The sequence below is a fragment of the Amblyomma mixtum genome, chromosome 3 (genome assembly GCF_055824585.1).
Source record: "Amblyomma mixtum isolate Tamu chromosome 3, ASM5582458v1, whole genome shotgun sequence".
NCBI classification, from domain to species: domain Eukaryota; kingdom Metazoa; phylum Arthropoda; class Arachnida; order Ixodida; family Ixodidae; genus Amblyomma; species Amblyomma mixtum.
In genome coordinates this window covers 118671102-118691733 of record NC_143014.1, presented here as the reverse complement: position 1 = coordinate 118691733, position 20632 = coordinate 118671102, and the positions used below count along the sequence as shown (strand labels likewise).

Sequence of the window (20632 nt, the reverse complement as noted above, 5' to 3'; positions counted from 1 at the left end):
CGCGGGCGTGGTGGGAACGACCTGGAACGCCGCGTCTGGGTTAGTGACCTTTCTATTTTAAAGGTTTCATTGCAGCCGGGAACCGTAGCTTACGGGCACACGTACGCTTGCTTGCTGGGCACGAAGTGGGAGGAGTCGGTGCGGGCGGCCCGCGCACACGACTTGAATGAAAGCGCGCGCTTTCGTACCTCGGTTTCGCCCCCTATTTACGATCCCGACACGTAAATTGCGCGAATTCAGCTATAACCAGGGAAGCCCGTCCGTACCTGCTACCGTCTGAAGGCACAAGGACTAGAACGTTTTGTCTTTAAGAAGTTTTCCTACGGGGGAATAATCCCAGCAATATTTATTCAGATTTGATGCACGCGTAAAAGTAAATGTGCACGTTGAATGCTAACTGGCTGTTCCCCGTTATATTGTTTGTACTTGTACTCAACTGCGTACTAACCACTTCTGCGTACTTATCCCAAGCTGACTGCCGCGGAAAAAAAAATTGTTTGCGATCTTGTGCCCTCTTAGGTGCGCCATTTATCCGCTCTGAATCAACATATCGGGACGTTATTCGCAAGCTTCTCTTTGGATAGCACCTTGCGCGCAGGATATAATGTTCTGGTCATCAACTTCGGCAACTCTATATACCTGTCGCGACGCAAAGATGATGTCGTTAATGTTCTTGTGTGCGCGTTGAATTCCCGTAGGCACATCATGTTCTACCCAACCTGCGTAACTTTCTTTGAGCGCAAGCAGCCCGGCAGGGCCATTAGTTTGCTGCCATTACAAATTCAGACTCTTAGCTAACGTTCAGGGCCGCATGTACAACATTCCTGGAAAGTATTCGGGCCACATGATTTGCTTCTGGGGCGCGTAGTTTGGTAGTTATGCCGCACCCTAAGTTACAAATGTCTGTAGGCGAAGGAAAATTCTTGTCTTCGTTCTTCAGCAGTTTACTATAGCTTCAGTGTTGACTCAAGTGCCCGGATGTACACCTCAAAAGTTATTCGTGCGGTCTGCGATGTTAGACTGAAAGAAGCGAGGAAGATACTCGAAGGGAACCTGTGTTGAAGAGCGCTGTTTACATCTGCACAGAGGCATGCTGCGCTCCATCCCGACATTTTATCGCGCAAATAAGTAGTAATTTAGCGAATACATCCGCTTTGTCGTGCGTCCGTGCACGGATACGGAGCGCACACAGAAAGATGAGGCGGGTACACAAGTGGCCTTTCTTCGAAGCTGGAGCTTTCGCTGGAATTTGCATTACTGTCCGGTCGCGACGTTCTGCACATCTCGATGTTTGCAACGCTCTTGTTCTCAATCCGTGGGCGAGCCGGTAGTAATGTGACGCCCCCTCAAAGTTGCTGAGATGCTGTCTTTCCTCTGGGGCAGCTGTCTGGTGGAGACTGCAAATAAGGCTTTTGCGCTTCGTATTCGTGCGCGCGTCCACGCGTTTGTTTGAAACTGGTCTGCGATTGTTCTCCGGCCCCTTTGTGTTGCATGGGCAGCCGGGCTTCCGGCAAGGTGGAGTCGTCTTCCTCCGCCTGTGGTGAACAGAAATCTCTATGCAGCTTTAACCGCGCAAGTCCAGACATCTGTATGCGCAAAACTGGTCGGCTTTAACCGGAATGCGTCATCAGACCGCACGAGGGTCATACTGTTATCGGCGACGTTGCGCATACAGGGTGCAAACCTTCTACTCGAAACGCCCTGGTGGCGAATGCGGACGGACGGAAACTCGCGAATGCTCTACTTACGCCAGTACGAGGCAGTCACTTCACGTTAACCGCTCATGAAGACAGGGAGTCGTGTCAACAACTTCCTAACATAGCGCGATAACAAATGGTACAGACAGCTGAGCAATACAACCTTCCTCCGCAAAACAAAACAAAAAGCACGCATCTCTTGAAAAACTAGACATTGTTTTGACCGCCGAAAAGAAAGACCGAGATAAAAAAAAATTGTCCCAAGAAATGTCTTTTCTTTGTTCTCAAATAACTGCGAATGGGTAATTTATGAGGCCGGTACTGGTGTCGAAGGTTAAACGCGCGCATGTGCAATAACCCCAGCCAATTTGCAGATGATTATCGGCAGGCGGCAAGCTATGTACCGCAGGCTGCCCACTCAAGCGCTTCGGTTATGGCTGACGGGGTATATATGCAGACTTTGCCACATACACCTGAGCACTTTCGCTGTTATTGGGGACGGTTGGGTAACTCTCTGCACACCTCATGGATGGATAGCGCTGTTGTACGTATCATTTCTGAACGAGCATAGCGCGCGAGTGCATAATTGTTCCAGTAATTTTATAAAGAAGCTGATTACGCCGTTTATATGTTGCGATAATGCACCACGTTCGCTGTCTTTCTTCGCTAAGTTAACTTGCAGTTGACTGAATCAAAGAAAGGCCCCTATTATGCGGCAAATAAAAACAACACCTTTCACACTTGCCTTTCATGCTTGTGAGTTACATTTTATAATATTTAATAATGTCACGTCTAGAGATGCTCACAGAAAAAGGGGAGGCAGTGCGCTTGTTAGAATAAATATGAAAGAAGCAATCAGCTACCGTGTCCTCTAAGAACTAATAAACCAAGACTCTAGCCCACGTGTGTTTAACACCAACCGACGGCATGGTGTGTTTTCTTTTCCACTGTCAGGCCATCAACAATCTAGAATGATTGCTCACTTACTTTTCCTTTGTGGCAAAACTAAAAACAGTGCTAAGAATATTTTCCTACGCGTTTCCTCAGTTTCCGTAACTGTGAGCTACTTTCTAACAATGCATTAATGGATATATTCTCTGCCACGCAAATGTCGCCCTTTCACTGCATCAATAATATCTGCACAACTCCAAGAACTGTAAACAGCCATTCGGTTGCCGCTTTATGACCGAAACAAACAGCGAGCAGAAAAAAAGAACAGCGGCCTTCAACTTTTAATATGAGCACACAGGTTCAGCCCTGCGGCATGATCTCTTCATAAAAACGTTAGCAAACTGACAGCAAATTTTTGTTTCCGTGGTTAACTGCACCACATGACTGTCATGTTGGCTTCAACACTGCATTTGTTATTTGTCGTTTTGTGCCTATGCCGGATAAAAAAGTTCGATGTGCAGCAAGGTACTCTGTTGAATAGGCTTTTTATGGTGTTCAGAAATTTTTCCGTTATTTATTGTAAGAAATGTGTGATAAAATATCATGAGATCTTGGCGCGCGTAGAAGAAGCTGGCTTTTTCTTCTTGGTTTGTGGTTTGTCGAAAGTTATAGCAAGGCATGGGAATGTCAAGCGACGCCAATAGTAATAAAAGTGCGAGGAGAGCGTATGTGCCGAGTTGACTGCGCAATGCTGTAGTAATAAATGCTCAGTTAGTTCCTGCGTTGTACTGACGTCTGAGACAAGTTACTGAAAAGCTACACCGTGCTGCAAACGTTACACGTACATCAAACATTGGACATGTGATAAAACTGAGAGACAAGACCGCTAAGAACCTTAGATAATATGCAAGGCGCAATAGTTCTTCGAGGCAGTGAATTCCTCAGGAAATTAAACATGTGCATCCAGCCCGTTCCTGTAATCTCGATGACGGCATACGTATGCAAGATTTGCCTTCAGACAAGGGGCAGTAATTCTCCCGATAGTTTTGGGTGAAGAGGAGTGTGTTTCTCGCAGCGTCGCTATATAAGAAGGTTGTTTATCATGTATTTACCGATTCCTCCAATAAACTACGCTCACTACTCGTTTTACTTTGCTTAAAAAAAATTTTTTTTTAGTAGGATTCGCCGTCACGTAGCTTATGTACTGCTGTTTCAGCAAACGGTTGACTGGGATTGGAACATGAACTGAACGTCCGCATTGATGGTGCATAACCCGGAGGCTTGAACGTCGTTGCTGAACCAGCCATCTATCAGAAAAATTAGTCAGTGTTCCACAAGGAAAATTGGCTTCTTGAAAACAGAGAATGTCTTGGTTGCATCGTCCTTGTCCTGCTTTCTTTTCGATTAGAATAAATTAAAAAATCTTGCCTTTTTGCATGCGCAAGTGCGTTTATATATAGGAAACTCAACACTGTTGAGTCAGTAGTCGGAGTTCTGCAACGCGTTTAGTGCCGCAAGCCAAAAAAAAAGCCTATATAATGTACACAGATGCCCGAATTTTGGCTGAAACAAATCGCATATGGTTGGCAGCATCCCCAAACCGTAACTCTCGTGGCCTCGTAATATGGGTAAGACCTCTAGAATATGCCACCACTCGTGTCCCCAATGCCGTGTATATTTGAAGCTGCCTTGTACGTTTTCCTCGTATGGTGCTGTCTGAGTGCCAAAAACGTTGCAAAGAATTATGGTGCGTCGCGTTCCAGGTATACGGAGCCATATAAAAGTCTGCAGCTTGATTCACGCAACGAGATAGAGACTCATGTCGAGATGGAACATCTCTTTATTCACAGAGGAAGGTGCTCGCTGTGGTGACGAGTGCGAGCGAAACCCTGTCCTGGGGCCTGGCTGCGTGGTGTTCCACGGGTGTACTCCGGTGCAAATGGTGACACTTCGAAAATAGTTCTTTCGCATGGCTGACACAAGTGCGCGAGGCAAAACATGAACTTCCTTCGGATCGGCGCGGGGCTCTTCGGGGCAGCTTCTGCAGTGAATTGAACAGCGTTGGAGGCTTGCAGATCAACGAGAAGGACATAGATGCAATGCGCAGGTGCGCGTGCAAAATACGCGTCCTGTCGGGACGAGGCTTCATCTGTCTACACAAAAGCATTGCAGTGCGGCTTACAGCCCAACAATTCGAAAATGCCGCCTATTTCCGCAGCTTCAAATTTGTAATTATGGGTTTAAACTTTCCTCTTTTTTTTTCCTATTCAAAAGTAGCTACAAGATATAATCTGCGATATGCTCGCGGGATTGCTTCTGAACAAGAGTAGCGTAGCTGGCGGGCATCGCGCATTACAGTGAAACTCATATAACTCAAATGGCGCCTAATAAAACAAATGGCGGAAAGGATACAATGAAAAGTCTCTAAACTCTCACTGGCCTCAATTACACGCAGCGCTCACATTTGCTAAAGTGAGGGCAACAATGGTTGCTTTTTTTAAATGTTCACTGTGGGCGTATTCGAAAGTTGTGAGCACGTACCGAATCGTTGTATTGAAGAGGCGATCACCACCATCCTCCTCCACCGTAACCACCTCCGCCGTAGCCACCACCGCCAAATCCTCCGAGTCCGCCACCACCGAACTTGCCGCCTCCAAATCCACCGCCTCCAAATCCGCCGCCACCGAATCCTCCACCGCCGAATCCACCGCCGCCGTAGCCTCCGCCTCCGCTAGTCTTGATGATGATAATCTTGCCAATGCCACCTCCGCCTCCACCTCCGAATCCGCCGCCTCCGAAGCCGCCGCCGCCGTAGCCGCCACCGCCGTAGCCGCCGCCGCCGTAGCCGCCGCCTCCGAAGCCGCCACCACCGAAGCCGCCACCACCGAATCCTCCAAGGGACCCGGCGGTTGCAGTTGCCACAAGGCAGCCGCACAACACAGCGCTCAACTGCGTGAATGGCGAAGACGGAAACAAAAGAAAACAAGAGAGTTTTCGACCAGCAATGCGGTGATAACGATGATCCACATGGTGATCCACATCTGAGGATCAAGAATAAAGTTGTTTAGTAAAATTAACATGCTGTAGTTATACATATAACGGCTTTTGGATTATACTTTTCGTTCACACCTTGGCTCTTTTAATTTCATATTTTTGTGTAATTAGCTACATTGTTGATAACTGCCGCAAACTCCCAAGCGTTATAAGTTTCATAAAAAATATAAAACCAAGTGGATCTTCTGAAGCCCCTAATTTCTCCTACTTTATAACGTCTTGTCACGACGCTGCTCCAAGTTTAGTCCTGTCGACCAATCAGCAACGTAAAGGAAGCAAATAAACGAAAGTGAAAGAAATGCCTTTGCAGAGTCCGTCATATTAAGGCATAGTAAAGTGCGCCAGGCCATGTCGGTCGCAAAAACTCCGCCTTGAAAGCAGCCTTCTCTGAGTGACGGGTTAAAAAACTTTTCCTGTTTACCATTTGCTGTCAGCATCTCCACAGAAAGCCAGCACACAGCAAGGCATGGATCAGAGTTTCAAGAAGGTTCAACGAGGTCCGCATTGAACCCACTTTTTTGCCCTTTGTCCGTTCTTATGCCCATACCTCGCATTAAGTACAGAACTAGACGCAGTACTACTTTACAAGTAGTATCAAGTAGTGTCACCCTGTGAAACCCCACGTTTGTAGTCATTCGTCCTTAAGGTTCAATATACTCAGTATCGTCAAGACTTTCCCGAAGATATGCTCAACTCATTAGTACGCAACGACCCGTTTTGCAGTATGCACGTTGTAAGCCTAAGACAGCACAGCAAGCCTGCTCGCTGTGTGGTCGCCACAGGCCATGCTAGGCGATCTTACCATAAGCCTCATCCTGTAGATCGCTTCCTCTGCAGGGACTGCAAGCTCTGACTTCTCCGGTCCGCGCTCTTCGCTTATATAGCGAAGTACGGCGGCGGAAGAGGAGGTCATCGTGCCAGGTCGATTGCAAAACGGCAGCCCTCGCCCAGCCACCAGCAGAGGGAAGGACACGACTACACAATGAGATTGCCAATTTACGCCCCGGCTATTAAAGAAAGCGAGTGGAGGATGCATAGAAAATGCAGGAACTGGCGACTGCGGCAACCAAAAGAGCAAAACTGAGACACAAACTGGACGCTAGCGGAGAGGGGAGAAATGCAAAGGCACGTGCGTGTTCTACTTGGCGTGGCCCAGCAAAGAGACTCTTGAAGCCATCGCTCTTGCACGCTTTAAAGCAAACATCAAGAAGAGCGCGCCGAGAGCGCCTCCCCCCACCCCCACCCTCGCCGCGCTTCGGGCTGCTGTGGAGAGCGCCTTCGTGAACTTGGGCGCTGTTATTACACGAGACGTAGCCGCCTTCCAGCCTGCGTGCAGTGCAATAAACAAAGCTCGAATCGACAAAGCATCGAGCAAGAACAAGAAGGGTCACGCAATGCCGCATACTTCCGGGTTGCTCAGTGCTTCGGACAGCGCTGTAATGGTTGTAACGGCGCGCGGACTTCCGATGATCATGCACTGATTGTGCGATAGCCGGCACCGCCTGTCGCACGGCCGAGAAGCTGCCGTTTGTCGCGCCCGCCGCATGTACTACTACTGCCGGCGCGCTCTCTTGCCCGGCATTACTGTTTTGATCAATCAACGCTAGCCCACTGACGTGTGTAGGTAGCCGACGCTCAAGTCATCCGCCGAGCACCGGGGCGTAGCTAGAGCCACGCACAACGCCTATATTTGCAATACTTTTTGCCAAGTTGGACAAGTGGGAGAGCTGCCCAGGGGCGTTTATTGCTAGCGCATGGAGCGCTGTCCAGCCTACGCACCCACACAGTCCCCGGCGGAATGACATCCATCATCTTGCGTCGAGGTCTGTCACTGCTGGATGCCAACGCTGTCATGACCTGCGTGTGTGCGTGTGGCGGTGCACAGGTAGCTGGTTCCCATTGCATAAGGGACCGGCAGCTGGGTGGTCGCGCTTAGAAAAAGAAGCGAAAAGAAGGCGCGAGCGCTTCGACTCGGTCATCAATAATGGCTCTCGCTCCTTTTCCTGCCTAAGTAGTCCCTCGCCCAGTATATAACTTGGTCAGTGACCTGTTAACGTCAGATTAAACGCATCGTTTCATGATTCTGTCGATGGTGGCGTTGGTCTAGTTTCTCTTTAAATTAACCATCGAATGTGGTTGCCGATAACACCACATGGAGAGGCCCTTCGATAATTTGTTATGCAAATGTGTTACCATGATAAATATCAGCATGCCTGTTATTTCGGTCAGGCTTACGTGACTAAGACTGAGCCAATCATGCTCTTTACTAACGTATTGATTAGCAAAGCAGCTCCCTTTGGAAAAAGCTCATCCATGACGGCTGCCTATATTTTTCAGAGCCTGAACCATCCTTTACATAACATTTCCAAAAATGGAACGATATCATGCTGCACCTACTATCGCCTCCTGGTTTTCGTCACCACCGGGTTTTCCCCAGAGTACTGTCTAGGTGCTGGCTCTTTCCGTCAGCATCGGCTGCATATAGAGGAGCGAAATAGGGCTAAAATAGATGCAGTGCTTGCATGGAAGTATCAAGAGAAGCGCGGGATTCCGTAGCAAAAGCAGGGTGCCTAGGGAAATCATTCGCCGCCGCTTCAACGTTTCTGTGTGTGGGGGGTCTCGCACTGTAGATGCCACTCCGGGGACTTCCCCTGCGCCTGATACTCTTGCTGCAAGTGTGTCTTCTTGCCTCCGTTGCAGCTACATTCATTTCTCTTGTGGCTTAGTCCTGCCCAGGAGACCTCGACGAGCGACATGTGAACTTTAAGGCGCAGTCTTTCCTTTCTGAAGACTTTATCGAGCACTCCTAGATGTGAACTTGGGATACGCAATTTAAGGTCTCCGACGCCCTCCTGGTAATCGCCCATGAGAGGACGAACATGCGGTGAAGTTATCTGTCTGGACGCGCTGTTTGTTACAGCAGCGCCCAGGTAATGCAGTCGACTCAAAACCAACTGGCCGGTCTGCGTGTCTTTAGATGCACTGCGTCACCGTAAATCTGTGCAGTGTTGAGAAAAGTTGAGTTATCACCAGGTTTTCAGAAGCCGAATTCCGAAAACGGCCGCCAGAGGTGAATATTCGAGTCCAATGTCCATCACCCGCCATTGTGCGAGAAGCTTAAAAAATTGGGCTATGTGTTAGTTGACACTGAATCTGGCTTCTGCAGTGTTCCACGTTTCGCTGGGAATGAGATTAGTTGGCCATACGCTTATGACAGCCCCTCGTACAGTACATTTATTTTACGAAATCTGCGAAATGCCTTCAAGCATTATTTACGCGACAGTGTTAAAGGCCCGTTCCCCAGAAAATCTGATGTCTGCGTCGACGTTGCCTTCGTTGGCGTTGGGAGCGTGGATGGATGGCATGGATGGCAAGAGCATGAATCTGGCAGGTGGTCCCCAGAGAGCAACCTAGGAGGCAGTTGGGCCACCTAGGTCACGTGACCTTGCGGCGTCACGACAACCTGCCCACCGGATAGTTAGCAAACTTCCCACCCTGGCAGGTGGCAGTTAAATTAATGATTGGTCGCTCGGGAAGAGCAACCAGGGTCGCACAAGGCCCACCGCTGCGAGCAGGCGCCTGCCATCCCAGGGCAGTGGCGCATCGCTTAACCGCTGCACCACTGCGCCAGCGGTGGTATGAGGACTCCGAGGAATTTATAAATGTAAAGTAGGGAATGACCTTCTGCGTGCATGGCAATTGACCCACTCCGCTATCGCGCTATACCCTTAAGGCGGAGCTTAAATGTCCCCTCCAGTTCTTATTACTGCTCGGGTTGAAAGTAAAATGACAAAAATGTCTATAAGCTGCCGCATCTCCCCACTGTGCACAAAATATCACCTGTTATCTCATAACCACCCAGAAGCCTCAACCTTTGAGATTCGTGTTAAATACCCGCGGTCAACCTCCGATACTATTTATTTTGTAGTCACGTAAGATCGGAATGCAGACAGAAGTGCTTTGGGCAAGCAAGCTTTTTTTCGGTTACAGCTTGGACAGGCGTTACTCATAAATGAAGAAGCTTGAGCCAGCTCACTGGGCCATAGGTATTTATATCCTCACACATATATGATTGGTAAATACTGAATGTCTGATCTCATGAGTTCAGTTTACGCTTTAGCTAACCATTTCAAGAAGTCAACCACTTTTTGTGCCGTTGGAGCGAATGCGAAAAAAAACAGCCACTGTGTCAGGGCTGCCGATAGGTTTTGCGTGCATGCGTGGACACAGACTATTTAGGTCGCCATTGCTTACGAGTCGTTAAATGACCTCCAAATGATAATCATGCGCGTTCTTGCAGGCGTTAGCCGCAACGTGCCAGTGATAGCGATTTCAGCGCTGACTTTACTAATTCTTTCCGAGGGCTGATTAAGTGTTGACTGATTTTGACGCTCCAAATAAACGCTGCGGAATATATGAGGCACGCCGCAACGGAGGTTCTAGAGGTTCAAGGAGATGGAGGGGGAGGATTGTTTAGCTTGCAATTTAATACACAAGCACTTCTACGCTTCATCTCCATCGAAACGCGGCTCCTGCAGCCAGCTGCAGACTCGCGAATTTTTGCTCAATCACCGAACGCTGTAGCCACTCAGCCACCGTAGTGGGGATATGTGGCTGAGAAATGCGGTAGTTTAAAATCGGTACAGTGTCAGCGCCATTCTTGTGTGGCTTGTGGTATATACTACAGGTGTATTTTGTTCCAGAACTGCACATGGGCTATGGAGAGCGCAAAGGAACATAAATACAACATTAAGTCATGCGATACTCTGCGTCGGAAACTGAAACGGTCAAAAAACAGGGGCAGAAATTTTAATAAACCACGTTGTCATTTTCAAGCTTTACCGTCATCATTAAGCAGCAGCACGTTCTTGCGGGCTAGTGGGTGTATGTCGACACGATCGTTAGTGATCTGCGCGTAAAATCTTTTTAACCGCCGCACGTGAGGGCAAGTAACCGTGCTTGAAAGACGAACAATCAAATTTATTATGATGCGAGGCTTGCTAACTTTACTATCAAACAAAATTTCACGGGCAACAAACTGCAAAACGTACCTCCGTTTCTGTCTTTATTACTTTGCGTGAAGCACCATAGCAGGTCGTTCATATGATTCATATGAACTGTATCATATGATTCTATCACTGAGAAGCCATTGTAACACCTAAAAAAATAATTTGGCTCAACCATGATTGGCATCTCACCGCAAAAAAGTCGTCTGTCTCTCTATGGCGAAATGTTTCTAACCTCAGCTTATTTCATCGCATATATCGTCATTCAAGACTACACGGTGTATTCATTCAAGAACTGCCTTACATATCGATCACAGCCACAGAGTCGGGTACTATTGTTTAGAGCGTTTCTTTTTGCAACAGTTTGTGCCTTGTGTATCAAAATAATGAAACTACATTCCCGGTGAAATTGTACCCATTTTCGATGTCCGCATTTTTTGTGAATATTTAGTATTTTTATACGGACAGGAACAATCCTATATTTCCAATTGCTTTCGCATTTTTTATACCTTTGCTTCTCATTGCAGTCATTTTCTTTTGAAATTTATCTCCGGTCCTGAAGGTGCAACAAATAAATAAAACAATTTTTAAAAAAGGTGCAGCATTATTACAAGTTTTGGAGCCCCTTTGCTTACTACGTATATTGATAGAAAGGATGCCGAAAATTTCTTTGAATTGCCTAGCTCTGCTATGTTCAATATTTACAAACAGTGGAGCTATGGAATTGTATTTCATTGATTATTAAGCTTACATAAAATTTTCCCCAACTTCAGGATAGGAAGACAAGGTTAATGTTCCGAGAGGTTTTACACTGAAAACAACACTGCGCGCAGTGAATTTCTGCTGTTCCTTAAAATATACCGAAATCTTGGCGCACGGACGCTTGCGCTTTTCGCTTCCATCGAGGTGCAGCCGCCGCGGCCAGGATCAAATCTAAGAACTTGAGTTTGGCAGCCGAACGTCCCAGCAACTGAGCTACCGTACAGAGTACAAGCGCAAACAACGTGGGTTCAGTAAAAACTGTGCAGGCTGCTGCTAGTTTATCGGCTGATAATTCCCGTTACTTTTCGCTTTTATTTTTTGCTTCAATTCAATTCCTGATATATTTTCTTTTCTTTTAAAAAATATAAGTGAAATTGGCACTGTTTTAGCGAGACAGATCGGTTCTGTTCACGGCGAGCATTTCTGAGGCTCGAGGACCTCTATACGAATTCTGCCAGCTAGATGACGTATTTACCTGCGAACACAAAAAAAAAAAAAAACTGTCGCGTTTCCACGTGTCAGCAGACAGGGCTTGCTAGAATACTGAAAGGAAAAATAGAGAAAAGGATAGAGGATAGCTTTCATGGATGCACCAGTGTAAACGCGGACATTCACTAGCATTGGTGATAAAAAGTGTACTATCGCATAATGTTAAACCGAGAGGCTGAAGAGGCGCACCGCAATACGCGGTCTCGTGAATACATAATCTCAAAGAAGCAACGGTCTTTACCTCGATTAAAAACCGACTTCATCCTCGGAAAGCATATCACGCCACTATAGTCACGCGTATTCAGGTCAGCTCCTGACCTTATTATGCTATGCGCTTGTATGCATACCGCTGTTTCTCCCAGAAAGTTATCAAGTGAAGCAAGAACACGACAATCCTTCCATGTCTCACTTCTGTTTTGCTTTCCTGCTTTATATTTGTTTCAGAAAGGTTTTTCTCGTCGTTTTTTTTTATTCAGGCAATGAAACTCATTTCTCGTCATGAGTAGCTTCACGTAAACTGTATCGCTTTAATAACTATTTCGCCACGTAAGCCGGGAGTCGTGGGAAAAACCGTCTGCTCCCGTATTTCTGCATCATGCAGCAAGCCGGGTCATTAGGCAATGAGAGTCAGGAGTTAAACGCAAACGATAAGAGCCGCGCAAACAGGGTCTGAAGGGCTCGTCTTTGTTCCGCAAGGGACAATTACCAACCGCTTGAGGCGAATGCGCCAATTGCACCGGTATCTTAACTCTCATAAAGGCACGACAGATAACATGAGTTTCGCATATGCAGCACGTCCCACGCGCGGAATGGCATGCAGAAGGGGCAGGCCAGCCGCTCAGTTGCGCATTCAGTGAACACCCTGAGTACAATTAAACATCAAGCGAGTGCACCTCGGTGACGGCACGCACCGCAACGCATCCCAAGTAGAGCGCTGTGTGAGTGCAACTCACGAGGAGAACGTTCTGATTTCAACGTACTTACTGTGCTCTGTCGCAGTCAATGTCGTACTTCCCACGGCACACAACCGCCGACCACTCTTTGCGAGCTCTCATGGCGCACAGTTATTGCGCTGTTGCTCCAGAGCTAGCGCATCCAGCCTTGACCCGCTAAGAATGCCTACACTTCGCACAGTCTCATCGTGACAGAAGTAGGGCTTTATGATACGTTGTGCCTCCGTGCGTGTATTGTCTAAGGGATAAAGTGCAACTACAAACGCTCATAAAGTGGCTGATGGTATGAAGAGCAGGAGACATTTTAATCGGCTAACTCCTGCCGCAATTTCGTTTGTGTTTCTCTTCAGTCAGTTCGACTTCGTCTTGGGCACTAAATGTCATTTCTCTGAATGGGGGTTATAACTTTAACTGTATCGTCAGGTCTTAGATGCCTCCTCTGCGTACCCCTGTTTACTGGATATCAACACTGGCTAACGGACAAGGTTCTGGCGGTTTGGTGGCCTCGTACAAAGCCCAATATTATGCTCCTCACCCTCTCGTGTTCTTCGCCGTTTAGGATGCCCACATCGATGGCTTTAAAATTATTAATTCCTCCATGTCACATGACTACTAAAATTCTTAAACCGGTGTTTAGGTGACAGACGGACAGTTTACTTGGTACGTTACTCCCGGTGAAGCTGTGCATAATTTGGCGTTCTGCTTTAGTCTCTTGATCTTTTACGAACATATATGCGCTCCTTACGTAACCTTGATTTGCTAATCTAACTGCCTAGAGACCAAAGTCTGGGCAACTAGAATTCGAAAATGCGTCGCATATCCGCTATGCTTATTTTCACACATTCCTTTCCGTCTGTCCGTCTGCCTGTCACTGTGAAAGGACGTATGTATGTATGTGTAATATAATCATGGCTCTAGATTAAAGATGTAGGAGACTTGCAAAGTATCTTTCATCACCATGGTTTATTCTCACGCATCACATTCACAAAGTTGGCAGCCTGCTATGAAGAAGCAAGTTTTACAAAATTGGCGCACTCTTTAAAACACTCTTAGGTTTATTTACAACAAAACAGTGTACTCAGACAACATGAATACTTGTGTGAAGAGGCCAAATCGCAGGCAAGTTTAGACTTACTTAAACGATACTAGAAGATGAAAGTTTCACGCCAAATAACCTAACTTAAGAGTTTTCAGCTAGATACCTTTTTGCCATTTCGTAAATATATAGTCAAAAACCAAAGTACAGCTCTTTCTTCCCTGGCTACTTTATGTGCATCGAAGTAAAGAAACAGTGCAGGTAGAACAGCAAGTAAAATTACACACATGAAATATACTACTCAACGACCGCTATACTTATCCCTGGTGGCAAACACACACATGCACACACCATTAGACGTTTTCAGCACACTAAGTGAACACACAATCAGCAATACATTAATGACGTCAGGCTCACAAGGTCAAAACAAGGTTTCTGTTCAAAGCATTGCATAGATCCTTTCTGTATATATACAGTGTCACATTGTTCAGGTGCTGAGAAGCTTAAAGTTATTGGCTCGGTAAATAAGCAGCGTTCGTAGGCGTTTACTTCGCTTTAGTAAGAGTCATCAAATCCTATCGAAGCCGTCTAACGCCAGCAGGACGTGAGCAAGTACGACTGAAGTACGAACAGTGACCGCTGTTATTGGTCAAAACTCTATGCGACGTGTGAAAGCCAAATAGCTTGTCTCTGAGTGCTGACAGCACATGGTCCAAGCATCTAACTAGGGATGCAGAAAGGTTTAGCAGTGCGTTGTGCTAAAGCAGTTTGCACGCTTCTTGACCTTCGTTATTTATACATTATTGCGACAATGCGCGCATTCTAGAATTTTAGAATGTCACTAGCACCGTGTCTCTAATCGTCACTACCCAGGGAAAAGTTCTCGTGTGGTTGCATTTCCCTGGCATCTATGGATACGCCAACGTGACCACTGGCTTCCGAAAAAACCAAACGGGTGGTCAGCTCTTAAGCCTAATGTTGCACCGCGGCTGTGTATTTTACTTAAAAGCAGTCTACGTTCCGCCTTAAATATAGCGAAAGCGAAGTAAGAGTAAACGTGTCGCTACAAATCAGTCTCATATGCAAGCAAATGAGAAAAATGGGAGCTAGATTATTGCCATTCAAGCTCTTGTAAGCCTACCGATATAAGGTTTTTGCAAACGAACATCTATGTGCTTTCTCGCAATTGTATTTCCCAGCTAATTGTTGTCTTTTTATATTAACAGTTCCTAAGCAGCAAGCACCATTTTATATTGCGGTTTCAAGCGCTGGTAAATGCTGGGCAATATTTTGCTCACTAGCAACCACTGTGTTTTCTGAAACTCAGAACCGTCGCCTCTGTAGTAATGAGCGCGAACTCAAGGAAAAATAGTTACCAGATAGCATTTTAAAAGAATACATGCAGGAAAGCGGGGAGAGATATGCACTAAACGAGGAGTTTTAAGCTACGGACTCCGATTGCACTCGCTGCCCTCTTTTCTTGTTCTGTGCTTTCCCAGTAAACTAGTGATAGTTTAAAATATGTGGGAGGAAGTATGTCATCTAGGCACTGGCAACAGGCCTCAACAAGCGCAAGGCTCGCAAAATAGAGCGAAGTTGGCCATACCTCAAGTGGGAGATGTACTATCGGGGACATAAGTCTCCAGGACGCGTGTCCGCCAATCGAAACCGATAGCTCTGCTATTATGCGGTTAATCCAAGCCGTAATTGTGGAGGTAGCATTCGGACTAAAGAACTCTAAAGCGGGACAGTGAAAGCAGGAGATCGTTGGAAGGCGTGGTACTTAAGCACATATATCGCTTTTCGACCATCGTTGAGGCTTTTGTCTCCGATAGTACATATCATAAGTGGAAACAGACGAGGAAACGAAATTTCATTGACCCTTAAAAAATACCCGAAATCTAACTTTGCAGTTTTCTACTTCGCTATTTTTGCTTAACTTGAAAAAAAAAATGAAAGTGTCTTGCTCAGTGTATCATCTGCAAGAGAGCAAAATAATTTTAAAAAGGCTAGGACGGAGCTGAGGCAGAAACACTGTCACGTGCATCTCGACACAAGGATAAAGAGAGCATTATGTACAGCCTCGATGACACTTGAGCAGTGCGCGCAAGCTGCGTGCTGCGAAGTAAAGAAAGTGGCACCTGGCAGTAGCCACAGTATTCGAACTGCAGTGCCCGTGTGTGTATGAGGTGTATGACTGTGTTGCTACGCTTGACGGAAGCATCGTCTCCAGAACGCACCAGTGATGGTCAAAGATGCATCTGGATGCATTTGCATCCCGCGCAATGCTCGCACACCCTACGCAGATAGGACGGGGCCTGAAATTAACGCTTTCTTCAACATAAAGAAAAGAAGGAAGCCTTATGTTTTCAATGCAAGTCAGATGCTTAGTTTAACGCGGCGAACGCACTCTCTTTTCGAAGTTCCTTCTCCTTTCGTCCGGGATAAATGCGATGCCTACGAAACCATCGTACCCTCCGGATAACAACTTCAGTGTTGCTGAGAAACACAGACAAGGAATGTCGTTCTTTCATTAAGCTGCCTTTTTTTTTTTATTCCTAATGCAAGATCCGCACCAACAGAGAGGCGCTTCTTCGTAAGCCGATTAAGTGCGTCTTACAGCCAGGCTCAAGACGGAGGTATTACTAATGAAAACTATGCGGTTCTGGAGTCAGCTGACACCCGCAAATCAACGCTCACCGGGTCTACAGAGTCTCGGCATGGTTTGTTTGAGAAGCACATATTCTCCCAGACATCGTTTTCTGACCACTAGCCTAGTTTCTTCACAACACGTCTCATTGCTCGGTTCTTGCTTCTGGTTCATCTTGACTGACACGCTAGTGGGCAGCCACGTCAGGCAGAACACATGACCCCTTTCGGCCGTTGGCGCAATTGCGATATCGCCCACGGGCTGTCTTCCTGATCCTTCTGACAGCCTGCCCTGGCAGTAACATGCACCTTCCATCGCTGTTGTAAGCCGTGCTGGACACAATCAGAAAGCCTTCCTGACCACGGACCAGTACCCCATAGTTAGGGGACAGCAAAATTATAGGCACTTCTGGTGTGTCGATTAATTTCTATCAAGATTTCTTAGTGCTTAGTTTTTTATTTAATTAAAGAGAATTTCACTAGTTGTGTTATCAACGAAAACCATGATAATTGCGCAGTTAAGAATATAAGTTTAGCCTTGGGAGACAACGAAACGCATAGACTGAGCAATGCAATTTTGGCATATCTGTTTTCAGCTTGTACACTACTTTACACAACATTTACTGAACTGCCCTAAAGGTCTCCGACATGAGCAGACGTGTCGACCCGTTAAGAGCAACACGTACGTGTTTGGGGCTTATTACATTTTCGCTTATCTGTCTTTCTCAGGAATATAGAAAGAAACACAGCGGTTCATGGCAAATTTGCTGATTTATCTCCTTTGGAACAATTTTTTAGCGTGGATGCTTGGAAGAGGAAGGTTACAACAAGAACTACAAGTCAAAATAATGTGGTTTCTTTCATGCAATCACTCATACTTATGAACTGTTTGATTAGGTCGAGAAGGTATGTACAATATGCATTCTCGAATCAACTCGGCAATTTCCATCAAACGAAAATTGCAGGACACGGTTCTTGGCATGTCGCTCATACACGTGGCCTAGGCATTGCTTTCTCAACATCTTCCGGTGCCATCAGACGGTATATCTGATCCTGTCATCTTTCATGTCAGAAATAAACATTTCTTCCTTACTTCAGACGGATCGAACTTGATTCTATGACTTGAGTTCGTTAAATCGGCAATGCATGCATGATACACACTGCACACGCCTCATCCTATCATCCCTTGTCTTCAGCCAGCGATCACCACCAACCACCTGCCATTCCACCACCGAGGCCATGTCCCCCTCCAAGACCTCCGAACCCGCCACCACCGATTCCCCCACCGAAGCCTCCGCCGTACCCTCCCCCTCCGCCACTTCCCTTGACAACCACAATCTTCGAGCTACCGGCATGGCCTCCGAATCCTCCACCTCCAAGGGCTCCGCCGTATCCACCAAAGCCACCTCCATGGCCACCTCCAAATCCGGATCCGAATCCGGAGCTCAAGCCTCCTCCGCCGTAGCCAGAGGAGAAACCGCCTCCGAAGCCGCCGCCGCCATATCCACCACCGCCTTGCAGGGACTTCACTAGGTACGCTGGTCCGACTGCGTACGCCTGGGAGCCGCCACCGCCGCCTCCGCCGCCGCCGTAGCTCGCTCCAGATACAAAGCTGGACCCGAGACCTGAACCGAAGCTGGAGCCCAAGCCAGATCCAAAGCCTGATCCGAATCCTCCACCATATCCACCGCCGCCAAACCCGCCGCCGCCAAATCCTCCGAGTCCACCACTAATGGCACCTGGAACTGTGAAGCAGATTGCGGCCACTAGCTGAAAGCAGGAAAGGAAAGATGCAGAAAAAATATACGTTTGTTGTCATTGTTAACTTTCTGAATAAGTACTCGTGCAGGCATTCCGCCGCGGGGAGAAATTTTGTGGCAGAACGCTCCATATTAAATACTACTTATTCGTGCTCTAAACTCCCTCGTTTGTCGCCGTTCTTATGCTGCTTTTTTATGCTTTAATTTTCACTCTTTTAAAAGGGATCTCAAAAATGTAGCGCATAGCGTCCTTTTGTTGTGTGGGAAGAAGTCACCTATACCTCTTATTTGCGGCAATTTACTAAACCTCAGGACTTTTTAAAATAATTAAATTAAGGCCAACACTTTGGCCACTTTGACAACTGCACCATGTTGAGGAAAGCGAGCTTGACTTATCTGACTGTCTCTGCAGCGTAGATTAAATTATATTTACAGCTTGAATATCGAAATAGAGCAGCCATTTTAAAGCTCGGTGCTGACATTAATCGAAAGCAGGTCTTTGATTGCAGAGAGGAGAACTTGCCTATGTGTTGCCTTTCTCAATTTACTTACTCAACTGCCGGTTTTCGAACGCGAATTTTCAGACATTGAATTTGACACAAAAGACCAGGATTCTTAACGTTTGCATAGACCCTACTGCAATGTTTCTAGCGGTAGTTTTGCTACAACAATGCACTCACTTCACATTAATGAGAAAAGTGCACCACTCAAGTGACAAGACTAGATGTTACACTAAACCTGGGCTTACCCTTACTAATTAGCGTTAATCAAAATATATTGAACTCAAACTGTGTCGGTTAAAAAACACTTGCAGAAAACTTAGCTTGAATTCACAGGAGGGTGACACGCTGCTTATAGAGCCTCTTTTGCCAGCGTTTAGCAAGACACACATCAACTGTAAGTTAAAAAGAACGCCAAAGTCCCTTATCTATGCAACCATTGTGCACGTTAAGACAACAAAGTTTACATCATTCATTGCCCTGAGGTCAAATAGAAACTGGGGAAAGCATTGTCTCAGTCCTTTTTGTGTTCTGTTTCCCCTGACAGTGTTGCAGACAACCTGAAGTTCATTTTTTGCAAGTGATCTCTTATCTTTAAGCACACCGCTGTGTCTAAGTTACAATTTCGTCACCAATCCGTCTAGAATGACATATATGACAATAAAACAGCTGTTTTACGTTTCTCATCTAGAGTTATAGCGTTTATACCTAGGGGAGGTAGGCGTCGCACATTCGCTGTCGCGTATCATGATCACTCTAGAATTCCGGACCGCGCAAAAACACTGGGAATGGTACGTTTAACGCTGGTGCAGCCCCAAGCGTACCAATGAGACAAATCACGGAGGCTGCGCAGAAGGGCAAAGCAACCTTCTGCACTCTGTCCGTCACTCACCAGAAGAAGAGTCATGGCTGTGCGACGTTGTTTCACTACGGTCAGGTTCACTCCACAAGAGGCACTGTTCGCAGCCAACCTTGGCCTGGCTGCTTTTTATAAGCATAGCCCGAGTGGCTAGCCCATCCTCTCCAGCAGAGGCATTTCCCTCCCCCGCCGTAGCAGCATCAACGGCAGGCTACTGAAGGGGGGGGGGGGGGGGGGGGGGGGGCTCATTGTCAGCAAAGGGGAGCTGCAGCCCAAACAAGAAACGATGTGCCAGCGAGCAGCATCGCCACACATGGCGCCTTCTCACCCCAAGCCCGTGAACCGGTCAGCGGCAGACACCACAGACGGCCAACAGCACGTGGCCCCCAAGTTGCCCTTCCCCTGGGACGGAATAAATGGAAAAGCGTGCGGCCAGAAACAGCTACCCCCCCCCCCCCCCCCCCCCCCCCCCCACGACCCTCGTCCAGCGAATCATGGCCTAGATTTGGGAATGGCGCATACGACACGGCGAAAAGATGCACCGCTACACAGTTCTTTGTTTCGTACCAGGATCTCATCCTCCGCGGCGGCCGGGGGAAGAAGAGCTGAATAATGCGGCGCCGCTGCCGGCGCGCATCACGTTCTATATTTAGCGAAGAAAATAAGAAGAGAAACATAAATAGAGCAGCACAGCAAGGCAGAAGCCGGCGGCGACCGGGGAAAGTGGGCGCCGTAATGGCGACCCGCGGCCAGCATCGCTTTCTCCCACGGCCGATAGGAGGGACACATGTTGTTGCGTCGTCGAAGGGATCTGCAAACAGCAAATCTTTTGACCCGCGCCAGGTCTGCACAGTTGGGCGACTGGGGGACCACTGGCTAGGAAGCTGCGCGTCGCAGCGCGCTCAGGTTGTTCACCTTGAAAAGTGAACGTTGCCATAGAAAGGAAGCTCGATCCTTTGTCAGATCGGCCGCGCAC

The 20632-nt window shown here is 47.2% G+C and overlaps 2 protein-coding genes across 2 annotated transcripts; both read right to left on the bottom strand.

Moving 5' to 3' along the window:
* Positions 1–4495: 4495 nt before the first annotated feature.
* LOC149351553 (uncharacterized) lies at positions 4496–6555 on the bottom strand. The gene is made up of 3 exons (XM_089575618.1): positions 6445–6555; positions 5130–5537; positions 4496–4629 (listed from the first exon to the last, which is right to left on the bottom strand). Exons 1-2 carry the CDS (start codon positions 6553–6555, stop codon positions 5154–5156), a joined length of 495 nt encoding a protein of 164 aa, XP_089431744.1. The 3' UTR covers positions 4496–4629; positions 5130–5153.
* An 11185-nt stretch (positions 6556–17740) lies between these two features.
* LOC149351552 (uncharacterized) lies at positions 17741–19704 on the bottom strand. The gene is made up of 2 exons (XM_089577052.1): positions 19690–19704; positions 17741–18307 (listed from the first exon to the last, which is right to left on the bottom strand). The coding sequence occupies exons 1-2, from the start codon at positions 19702–19704 to the stop codon at positions 17741–17743; spliced, it is 582 nt and encodes a 193-aa protein (XP_089433178.1).
* Positions 19705–20632: the final 928 nt, after the last annotated feature.

Bases quoted from the DNA above. Each gene is read 5' to 3' on its own strand.
- LOC149351553 (XM_089575618.1), bottom strand. From the start codon at position 6,555: ATGACCTCCTCTTCCGCCGCCGTACTTCGCTATATAAGCGAAGAGCGC. The intron at 5,538-6,444 runs GTAAGATCGCCT...CCATTCACGCAG, and splicing joins TCTACAGGATGAGGCTTATG to TTGAGCGCTGTGTTGTGCGG.